This window comes from Equus quagga, chromosome 15 (assembly GCF_021613505.1).
Source record: "Equus quagga isolate Etosha38 chromosome 15, UCLA_HA_Equagga_1.0, whole genome shotgun sequence".
Taxonomy (NCBI): domain Eukaryota; kingdom Metazoa; phylum Chordata; class Mammalia; order Perissodactyla; family Equidae; genus Equus; species Equus quagga.
The window spans coordinates 61,584,447-61,595,434 of record NC_060281.1 but is presented as its reverse complement, the minus strand read 5'-3'; the positions used below and the strand labels follow the sequence as shown (position 1 = coordinate 61,595,434).

At 58.7% G+C, this 10,988-nt stretch overlaps 2 protein-coding genes across 3 annotated transcripts in view; one reads left to right on the top strand and one right to left on the bottom strand.

Moving 5' to 3' along the window:
• Positions 1-1,455: 1,455 nt before the first annotated feature.
• Positions 1,456-4,352, bottom strand: LOC124227116 (uncharacterized). The gene is made up of 3 exons (XM_046641008.1): positions 4,289-4,352; positions 2,156-2,279; positions 1,456-2,063 (listed from the first exon to the last, which is right to left on the bottom strand). Exons 1-3 carry the CDS (start codon positions 4,350-4,352, stop codon positions 1,595-1,597), a joined length of 657 nt encoding a protein of 218 aa, XP_046496964.1. The 3' UTR covers positions 1,456-1,594.
• Positions 4,353-10,211: 5,859 nt separating this feature from the next.
• FOXC1 (forkhead box C1) overlaps positions 10,212-10,988 on the top strand; it is a 2,493-nt gene continuing 1,716 nt past the window's right edge. Inside the window, exon 1 of one of the 2 annotated variants that reach the window (XM_046640519.1) lies at positions 10,212-10,977. In XM_046640519.1, coding sequence (XP_046496475.1) covers positions 10,348-10,977 — 630 coding nt within the window. In that variant the 5' untranslated portion in view covers positions 10,212-10,347. The other variant, XM_046640518.1, reaches the window with a different exon arrangement.

The following is a 10,988-nucleotide window of genomic DNA, read 5'->3' as shown; positions in this document are numbered from 1 at the left end:
GAATTGAATCTATCAAGACATTCACAGAGTGAACTATTCAAAATGCAAACTTTTCATAAGAGAAAGAACAAGTTATATACCCATCATTTTCTTTTTCCACCTAATGTAGACGCACAATATTTGTTTGTCTGGTGGATAAAACTGAAAGTTATGCTAATATTGGAAAAGCAGATCTAGGCATATCAGAGAAATTTGTTTTTAAAGGGACATTGCCAAGAAGTTTGAATCCAACACTTGACCTGTATTTAATATTACTCTCATCTGCTAGGGGACGCTTTCTGGGTTCTAAATACCCACTTGGAAAATGTTTGGCATAGTCAGAAAAAGTACAACTCTCCTTTTATGAAACTTACAACAGACTGTGAACACCTTCTGATAATTGAATCTCCCTGAAATCGGCAAATCTGTATAGATATCATCCGGAAAGCTGACGGACAGACCAGCAAGAGAAGGGAAAAAAGAGTTAAAAAAAAAAAAACCTTGTTTATTTTACTCCTTTTCATGCATAATTAAGGGAGATTCAAAACTTGCCATACTAAGAAGAAATATGAAACATATTTTTTCAAAATTTATTTTAAAATAAAAGGAAGTGTTATTGCACTGCATCAGCCCTCTTTTAAAATATCCAAAGATGAACTAACATGGACAAAGCGTCACAATCTAAGTCTGAGCCCATTCCAGAAAAAACAGTTGACATCGATGACAGCGATGTTTACTAGAAAACTAACCCACTTCCAGCAGACAGTAGACAATGTGACCGATGTTAAACAAAATCTGTGACTGTGTTTGCCTGGACGTGAGGTGGGTGGAGCCCTTTGTTTTCCTATTATGTAAAACCCCTGCCGGCTCCTGCCAAAACATTTTCCCAGTGGCACGTCTGCCCGCCTTTGGCCGCGTTCCTTACTAAAACAAATACACCTAACAAATAATCTTTGATAGCACATACTCATAAAGGCAAACAATGAAAACTACTATGGGTGTTTCTTCAGATGGCACAGGCACCACGTGGAATACCACACACAAAAGCCAAACAGCTCTGCCTGGCTGACTGGGCCGGTTCCCAGAAGTCAGCAACTTGGAGCGACTTGCTCTTTCTTGGCCAGGGACTGATCTTCCCCGCTTTGGGCAGTGAGGGGTCCGCTCCCAGGAAGTCCCAGTGTGTGAATATGTTGTCTACTTTAGAAGAGAGAGAAGTATAAAAACAAACTATTACTACAGGCACACACTCACAAATAAAAAGAGAATGTCTCCTAAGACGATCCTGGCACCTTATAAAAGTGTAATTTAGCCTTATCTAATCTGGAGCCCGTTTCATCACAGGCATGTCCAGGAACGTCAGCTTCGCGTCGCAGGAGGACGGCAGCGCGGCGGCGGCGGCCCGGACTCGCTGCGGCGCGGCAGGCGGGCAGACGTCGCCGTCCGGGGACGCTAGGTGAGAAAATGATGGATGGGCCTGGGTACCGTGCAGGGAAAAACGGCTAAGAGAATCGTTTCCTCTTCCCATCTGTTCGGGAAGGACGTCAGCGAGACAGACTAAACACAGGCCCTGCTTCGGGATTCCGTGCGCGCCTGTGTGAACACGACAGCCCGGCCTCTAAGAGCGCCTTCCTCCGCGCCGCGGGGAGACAAAGGGAGAGCGCGCGCCCACGCTGGCTGGGCTCGAAGAGCAGCAGGACCGGCGCAGACTGTCGCTGTGGCGGGCGGGGGTGGGGCGGCCCCAGGGGAGTCTGGCCCGCGGTGCCCACCGCCTGTTGCGGCCACCAGCTGCGGGGACACACTCGGCAGGGCTGGGCGCGCCTGGCTCTTCCCGGGAAGACGCGGGAAATCCGGGTGCAGAGGGGCCCGTGGGCACCACTGGGGGCTCCAGGACACCTTGGGCAAGAAGAGCCCCTTGCTCCCGGAGAGGCTCCCGAGAGGCGGTGTCCCCCTTCCCCAGGCCTGGTTGAGGTCTTAGGGCCGCCTCTGGCTCGGCACCCAGAGGTGACCCTCTTCCTACCTCACTATTGGCCTTCGTGTCAATCTGCCAGGCCCAGACCAAGTCCCAGTTGGGTGGGGAGGTATTCCTGGAAAGGGAAAAAGGCCTCCATTCGTCTTCTCTCCATCCACCTCTCTGGCCTCCCCTGCTCGAATGCCCGCGTCCCCCGCCTCCACTTGCCAGCGGCCTCCACTGCTTAGACACCAGGGCCTTGGTGGGACTTCAGGCTGAGGAGCCAGGGTGATGCGCTGGGGAAGGCTGGACTGGACTTTGCCAATCCTCGGTGGGAGGCCTGTCTCCACCGCTTAAGAAGAGGTAACCTGGGACCAACTCTCTTCCATGAGCCTCAGTTTCTCTCTCTGTGATGTGAATGGCATGACTGTGATGAAGGCCAGTCTCCTCACCGGGTCCTGGAGGTTAGCCAGGCCTGAACTCAGCTTCTGCTCTCCAGCGCCTCCCTCAGCCTCCGTCCTCCTGAATCTTGTGAGGAGAACAGAGCGGAAATGCTTGGGTCTCCTCTCAATGTCCTGAGCTTTCCTAGCCTGCAAGGTCCTGTCTGGCTGGTTGCTCTGAAAGCAGGGGCCTGGGCTGAGGTTAAGGGTGGGCCCAATGGGGGAGGGGGCAGGGAAGATCCTCCCTTCTTCCATCTGCCTGTTTCCTGGAGAATCTTCCTTGGGACAACTAAATGGAAGGGAAAGCCAGGAGAGGAGCCCTCAGAGAGCATCGAAGATGAGAGCAAATGCATCAGCCAGCAGGACCCTTATTACTTTATATAGAAATGTGGTGCCCAAATATACAGCACTTTTCTGTGCGTGTACTTATCCGGTTTCCCCCTCAGATCGCTACTGGGAGCACTTCTAGAACATATGTGTGCAGATACACCAGCCCAGTGCAAGACAAGTGTATTTATACAAATGCAACAGATCCAAGCACTCATGTGGATGAATATTTTCCCCACAGTTATTAATATTTACCTTCATAAAGATGTCCAGCAAAGGATATTCTGTTATACGTCTAGCTGCTAGAATAATGCTGAACACAAGGAAAGCCTCCATATATTTGTTGATTAAATGGATTAGTCAATGTATCATTGATCTGAAATACACATTTTAACATCTGAAATAGAGATAAGACTTACCACTGAAGATGTTTCATAGTTTTTCTCTTCTCTTAGTGGCACACAAGTGATGTACTTTATCATAAATGACATCTCAGATCCAATGAGACACAGCAAAGTAAAACTGTAAGGGCTGTGTTCTTGGGCAAGTTACGTGCTCTCTTTAAGACTCCGTGTCCTCGTGTGTAAGATGCAGGTGAGAGAATCCACATGGGCTCCTTGTGAGGATCAGACGAAATGATTACTTAAAGCACTGGGCAGAATGACAACATAGTGCTCCGTGCATCTTATTATTGTTGGTTAGGGGTCTGTGATTGAGAACAGACAGCTGTCACACCAGACAAATTCACCCTTCATTCCCATTCACGCTCTGCCCCAAACCAAGTGTCTGGAGGAGGAGTGGAGCTCTGGGTGGAACAAAGAGTTGCCCCATTTGGTGAGTGGAGAGGGTCTCTCATTCCAGCTGGAGTCTTTGTGACCCCAAGCAAAAGGGGACTTCAGTCAGAGTAAATTCTGGGTTGGTTTGTCTGTTGCCCTTAATTTATAGTTTAACCCCAGTCAACCAGTGGCCTTAAAAAATACCAGGGCAACCAGAGCTAAACACGATGGAGCAAGTGCCTCCTTTCCTTTCATACATTTATTTCTAGTTAATATGCTGTGGAAATTTGCTCTCCATTTGCCTTAGTTTATCTTTTCTTATATCTTCGCTTCCAAACTAAATAGCACTAATCCGAATGCATACCTCTCTGTGCTCCGGCGTCTAGCCGTGTGTCTGTCTACTGTGTATGTAAACATTGGCCAGTCTGCGTGGGTAGAGCTGCAGTGTGCATGGGCTGTGCTGTCGTGGTTGTTTGCAGGGTGTGTAAATGCGTGTGGGGGTGTGAGACCGCACTAGGAGCCACCATCGCTGCCACTCACTAGTCCTGTTCCCTAAACTGGTTCTTTGGAGGCTCAGTTTTTCATAATTAAGACTAAAGAGTGGTTAAAAAACAGAAGTACATTTTCCTGGAAACCAGCGGTCTTCGTTTGCAACTTTTATTGGCAAACCTGGCTGCCAGTAAATACATTCCTTGGCATCTCCCAGAATGTAACTCACTTGATGAAGCGGCCTTGCTTTTTGTGTAACGTGCACATCAATTAAAAGAGGCCGCCTGGAAGGAATGTAGCCGGTGGCTGTAAGCCTCGTACTAGGTCACTTCGGGCTCCAGGAACAAAAAACGTCCCTGGTCTGTGCCTGCGAGTCCGAGTCGGTGTCCCCATGGGACTTCACAAACAGACTATTCTTGCCTGGACCCTGGGTAGGTTGCAGGCTGCGAAAACAAGGAGCCAGGCCCTGCGAGGTCCCCCTCCAGCGGCGTGACCGCCCCCAGGGGGACCCCTTCCTCAGGAGCCCCTTCCCCAGGCTAGGCTCCGGCCTGAGCGGGGCGGTGGGGCCTCCGGCCGCGGTCGGCAGGGGGCGCTCGGAGCACGCGCGGTGCCCAGGGCCGGCCGGAGCCCGGAGCGGCAGGTGGGCCCTTGCCGCGGAGCGTGAGACTGGCGGGGGCCTGCGACCCGCAGCACTCGGGCCCAGCCCCGGCCTGCTCAGCGGCCTCGGAACTTCCCGCACCTCCCTTCTTCTCTGCCCTGCGCTCGCGGAGAAGAGGCGGGAAGCCGGCGGAGGGCGGCAGGGGCGCCGGCCAGCGGGCCACCGCTTCCAGCCGAGCCGCCCTCGGGAGGGAGGCCTGCTGCCCCGCGCCCGGTGCCGGCCTCGTCCCCGCCCTGAGAGGGGCAGACGGCCGGCTCCAGCTGCCCGCCCCAGGCCCGGGCGGCGAGGCTGACCGCGCCTTGCGCCCGCCAGGCCCCGCCGGGCGTCCGCGCGCTGGGAGGCCCCGGGCTGGCGGAGGGCCGTCGGGAGCAACGTCTCGGAGCTCGGGCCCGCCGGGCCCGCGAAGGGGCCGGGGGCGTCGAGACTCGGGCACTGCGAGCGTCGCTTTCGGGAGGGAGGAAGGGCCGGCGGCAGCCCCGGCGCTTGGGTCCGCCGCCCGGCGGGGCGGGAGAACCGGGCAGCGCCCGCCGCCTGCAGGACACAGGCCCAGCCGCCAGCAAGGTGCAGGCGCCGCCACCCCGCCCGCCGTTCCGAACTGTCCGTGGGTCTGTCCGCCCATCAAAGCCTTTTCTCAAACACCCGTAGCCACGGCGCGTCCGCGCTGGAGCGCGCCTTCCGCTCCGGCCCCGGGAAGGCGCCTCTGCCCGCTGTCCTCTGGCGGCCGCCGCCCGCCCGCAGCCCGCCGTCGCTGCGCCCCGAGGACCGCCGCGGCCCGCACAGAGCGCGCCCCACAGGAGCCCAGGTCGCGAAGCTGGGAGGCGGCGGGGCCTCTACCTCTCCAGGCCCCGCGTGCAGCGTCTGCCCCGAGTCGCTGGGGGCCTGGATGAGGAGAAACTGAGGCGCCCGTGGGCACGCACGCACACAACTTGTCCTTTCCGATGAGCCACCCCTTTAGAAGTGTTATTCTTGTCCTGGATTGTTAATGAAAGGTGACAGTTTTGATCTCCATCTACCTCTGCCAGGCACTAAGGTCAAAGATGCACTTCCCGCAGGCCCTGTGGCCCTTTCTTGCCGCTCTCGGGGAGACTGGGGCTTTCCCGCAGAGGGGCACAGCTGGGCCGCCCCGAGGGGTGACCGCGAGCAGGTGCTGGCGCGCTCTCTGCCGTGTGAGTAATCAGCGGGACGGCCCATCCTGGGGACTTGGGGGACGACGTTAAATTACCCCATCCCGTAAACTCCCCGTGTGGAGGGCTGCCCCTAGGAGGGCAACTATCCGACTGGTTTAATCGTGTGGACAGGCACTGTAGGTCACTTTGTCTTTAAAGCACAATCGAAAAACAAACGCTCTTTTCATTTATTGTAGGAATTATTTTTCTACTAAGGAGGGGGCTGAATGAACAGAACCTCTCCTCGGAGACCCCTCAACTGAGACGGAAGATGGAAATGGATCGCCCGGCGTCGCGGCCACCCAGACGCTCGGGCCAGCCTCCTCCCTCCCTGAAAAGTCACACCAGTGACAAACGTTACCTGCCGAGCTGACGGTTTGATAACGAATAACGGTTACTGACACCAGGATATCCTCACCTACCCCGGGCTTCTGGTCTACGCAAACGGCCCCAGATGGAGAACTACGACAATTATCTAAATAGCTCAAAGACACCCCCCAAACGGACTTCGCTCCAATTTTTGGTGATTTCGGTCTAGTGGGGAGTGTGTTCAAGTCGCATGGTTGGGATAATTGCCTTAATCTTCCCCTCGGTCTCCCGGCGGCGAAGGGGAAGACGGTAAGACGGCCGCGGACGTGCAGCTGCCTCCTGGGCGTGCAGAGCCCCCGGGTCGCTGCACTAGGAGAAGCCTCTTCCCGCGTCTTCTAAGCCTACCTGTCCTTTCCCCAGCAGCCCCTCGGCCTGGCGGGGACCCCGGAGCCGGCACTCGGGGGTCCTGCCCCGACGGGCCGGCTTCCTGGGCACAAGCCGGAGCCAAGGGAGTGAATAAGCCGGAACAGCGGGCGGGGATGGGTCTGGGCAAGGCGCAGGGGCGATTCGGCTGGCCGGGGCTGAGGAGGACGCGGGAAAGTTCGCGGGGGGGTCTCTGACCCGGGGCAAGCTGTGCACCCCGGGCTGGGCTCACGCCCCTCGAGAATCATTTCCCGGACTCGGGGGGTCCCCCCGCCTCGTCCACTAATCCCTTTACTTGACTTGGAAAAAGAGAAGGAAAAACTCCTCTGGCTCCTGGTGACCTGAGTTAGGCACCATCTCCTCCCCCCCCACACACACATTCCTGCGGTGTCACCGCGTTCCCGAATCCGGGCATTTCCTGGAGGGCTCGCCACATCTCCCTTCCCGGTGCTTTTCTACCGCTGCGACCCGAGAGGCCTTGTTTTAAAGATCGCTGTGACGTCACGCCCCCTCCCCAGAGCTAAGAACCCTTCGGTGGGCCCCAGGAATTGTAACCCCGCCTGACGGGTCAGGGAGGGGGTGGGGGCGGGGAGGGCCGAGCGACAGTCCACCGAGCATCCATTACCGCTGTCGCCTCCGGGACCTTCAGGCTGCAGGGACTGGAGGTGTCAGGAAAGAGGCAGAGGTTTCCTGCGGGGCATTTCTGCCGACTGAGTTAAGAGCTGTGGGGAAGACAGATGACTGAACCACCCCGTGGAGCAGCAAAAGGGACATCAAAAACTGCAGCCCGAAAATAAAAACTGTAACCCATTCCCCCAAAGCCTTCATTTCTGCGCCTTACTGTTCAAACACCACCACTAACAACAATAAGAAAATCAGTAAAGTACTTGGAATACAATCAAGCCGTTTACTGGAGGTTTGCTTCCGAGTAAGCTTATAAAACACAAATGCGAATCTTTTCCTGGCTAATATCCAGAGGCAAAGCAGTGGAAAGTTGATCTTTGTAAAACGGCACCCCTCCTTTCATTTCGCATGCCAGATCCCAATTTCACAGCAGCAACTTTCGCACCCGAAGCGGGAGCCCGGAACACCACCGCTGTTCGATTTGCGATTTACATAACAAGCTGTTTGCCCTTCCCTGGGCTGACTCGCGAGGGAGCGAGGGGAGGGCCCGACGGCGACCTCGGGGAGACGCCGCCGAGCACCACTGTGGATCGCAAAACCCGGGCCGCCGGCATTTCCCACACAGGGACAAACTGAGTCACAGTCGCTGCGTTCGTCTCCGCTCCTTGAGCAGAGGAAGCGCACTTAAAGGCCGAATTCACCAAACGCTGAGGTGTTTAGGAAGACCACTTACTTAACTGGCCTCCAGGCTGCAGCCTGGCCTGGGCGGCCCGTGAAGCCTCGGCCACAGGGGCTGGTTAAGTCAGGGTGCAGGGCTGAGGGCTGGATGCGAAGTCATTGTTCAAGTCGTGGGGCTTCTCCTCCCCATCCCCCTACAAGTGTTTAGGACCCACCAAGGACTGAGCCTCCTGCTGATAAATCAAGTGTTTCTTTCAACCGGCCAGTGACAGCCTTGCTGAACACCCTGGAAAAGGAGTGTCAAGTGACCCAAGCGCACAGCAGGCCAGGAGGCAGCTGCCTCAGGACTGGGAACTTCCGGGCAGCCCCCAAGCCACTTCCATAAGGAGCAGGTCCGCTTCTCTCCACGTAAATATGCATTCTGAAATACAACATGTTTTGAATGTTCAAGTGACACAGAGCTGTGCCTGCTACACAAGTCAGCGCCCTTGCCATCTTACAACTGAAGCTGCAATTAACATTTGTGTGCGGAGTGAGGAAGCCAAAAGGGGCCCCTAACGCGTCCTTGCAGTAGAAGATTGTCAGAAATCGGGGCATTGGAGGTGCTAAATGCGGCCGCTACTCTTCTTCACAGCATCCTAAACCCGCCAGCTCCCCCCGCTTCTGGCAAAGGGTCTACGGTTCCATCTGCAGCAGGGTCTTTTCTAGAGTGGCCGAAATGCACAATCCCGCTGCAGGCGGAGGGAGGCCCATCTCTTTCCTGCTCCTTCTTTTCTTCCCCTCTCACTGCTCTTCTTCCCATCCCTTCCAGTCGCCCAGATACGCCAAATCTCAGGCGTCTGTACGAGGATACGCCTTCTGTGCTTACTGTCTCAGAATCCTTGGGCCGCCCTGCAGGTGCGATTCTGAACGTTGCCCCCAAACACACCCGTTATCTCTGCGAGCCGGCAGCCACGCGCGTGTGGAGATGGAGGTGGACTGGGACGTATTTGCTGCTTGTCATCACACCTGCTAATGTCCCTGAGCCCGCAGCCTGACCCCTCCTCTGAGCCGAAACGTGCCAGAGCTGACAAGAGGGGGCGGTCGGGTCGGCGAACAGGAGGGACCCGGCACGCTCCCCGAAGGGGACCGCGGGGAAACCTCCAGGCTCCAGCAGCCCACGCGCAAGCACCCTTCGGCCGCCAAGGGGGGCTGAGCAGCAGGGCGGCTCGCAGTAGGGCAGGTGCAGCCTACCTGGGCGAACCACCGCCGGAAGCTCCCGGCATGGGCCCACATCCCCCTCCCTTATTCCTGCTGGGGAGTGGTCACAGGGACGGCGAGGTAGGGCTGACAACTCTTTCCCCACCGGGAACAGAGCACGGCTGTGACTGAGCCCTTAAAACCGTGCCCTTTGTAACCCAGCTCAAGACAGGAGAACCTCCAGGTGGGGGAAACTGGAGACGTCTGTGACCCGAGTGAGACTGGCGATCTGGAGGGAAGGGAGAGGCGGGGAGAGAGGAAAGGTGAGGGGGAAAGGCGGAGGGGAGGAAAGGCCCGGGAAATCCCGGCTCTGGAGCCGCCAGATCCGCCCAGGAATGGGAGAGAGGTAGGGCGAGTTGGGGCTCGAGGACTCGGTGACACCTTCGGAGCGGCGGACGGAGGAAGGGTCTGCGTGGGGCCCAGGAGGACCCAGGAAGTCTGCGGGAACAATGGACGTCCGTGCGGAGGGCCCGGGGTGGGAGACAGCGGCTGGCGCCCAGGGCGGGCGGTGGGGTGTAGGAGGAGAACCGAATGCGGGCACAGGCCGAGCGCGGGCAGCGGCGCGGGCTCGGGCCCCGCCGGCCGGCGCGCGTGTGGTCAGCCCCGCGGTCCTCCGCGGCGGGGCGCGGGCCGGCCGGGTTCGGCCTCCGGCTCATTCAGAGGCGGTTCTCGCCTCCCATTGGCTGCTGCTGCCGTGGTGGGGCGGGGCTCCGCCGCCCGGAAAAAATGTAACTGCGTAAAAAAGTCCTCGCCTGGGTGACGGATGCTCAAAAGTTCAGAAGTTTTCCCAATGCTTCCTTAAGCGGCCGGCGCGCGCGAGACTGAAAAAAAGGTGACGCGGGGCCCGGGAAGGCGGCCGGCGCGCGCCCCCCCGTCCTGGTTATTTGGCCGCCTCCGCCGGCGGCGCGGGGCAGAGTCTCCTGGAAGGCGCAGGCGGTGTGGCGAGAAGGGCGCCTTCTTGTTTTGTAGTTTGGGCTCTTTTTTCCCCGTTCTCGCCTGGAAGTTGCTCCGCGAGTTCCTCCGAGGCCCTCTCCCCCAGCACCGACCTCCTCGGCGGCCGGCGAGGGCCCCGAAGTGGCCAGAGGCGCCCCCGGAGCCCGAGACAGCGCAGGGGGAGGCCGCGCGCGGCCGGCGGCGCAGGGAGGCGGCAGCGGCGGCCGAGCCGGACGCAGCGCGGCGGCCCGGCGGCAGCGCGGAGAGGCCCGGACTCGGACTGGGCGGCCGGCGCGGCCGGCCTGAGCGAGGGTGGGGGGCGGCGGGCGGCGCGGGGCGGCGGCGGCGAGCGGGGGCCATGCAGGCGCGCTACTCCGTGTCCAGCCCCAACTCCTTGGGAGTGGTGCCCTACCTCGGCGGCGAGCAGAGCTACTACCGCGCGGCGGCGGCGGCGGCCGGGGGCGGCTACACCGCCATGCCGGCCCCCATGAGCGTGTACTCGCACCCGGCGCACGCCGAGCAGTACCCGGGCGGCATGGCCCGCGCCTACGGGCCCTACACGCCGCAGCCGCAGCCCAAGGACATGGTGAAGCCGCCCTACAGCTACATCGCGCTCATTACCATGGCCATCCAGAACGCGCCGGACAAGAAGATCACCCTCAACGGCATCTATCAGTTCATCATGGACCGCTTCCCTTTCTACCGGGACAATAAGCAGGGCTGGCAGAACAGCATCCGCCACAACCTCTCGCTCAACGAGTGCTTCGTCAAGGTGCCCCGCGACGACAAGAAGCCGGGCAAAGGCAGCTACTGGACGCTGGACCCGGACTCGTACAACATGTTCGAGAACGGCAGCTTCCTGCGGCGGCGGCGGCGCTTCAAGAAGAAGGACGCGGTGAAGGACAAGGAGGAGAAGGATCGGCTGCACCTGAAGGAGCCGCCGCCGCCGCCGCCCGGCCGCCAGCCCCCGCCCGCGCCGCCCGAGCCGGCCGACGGCGC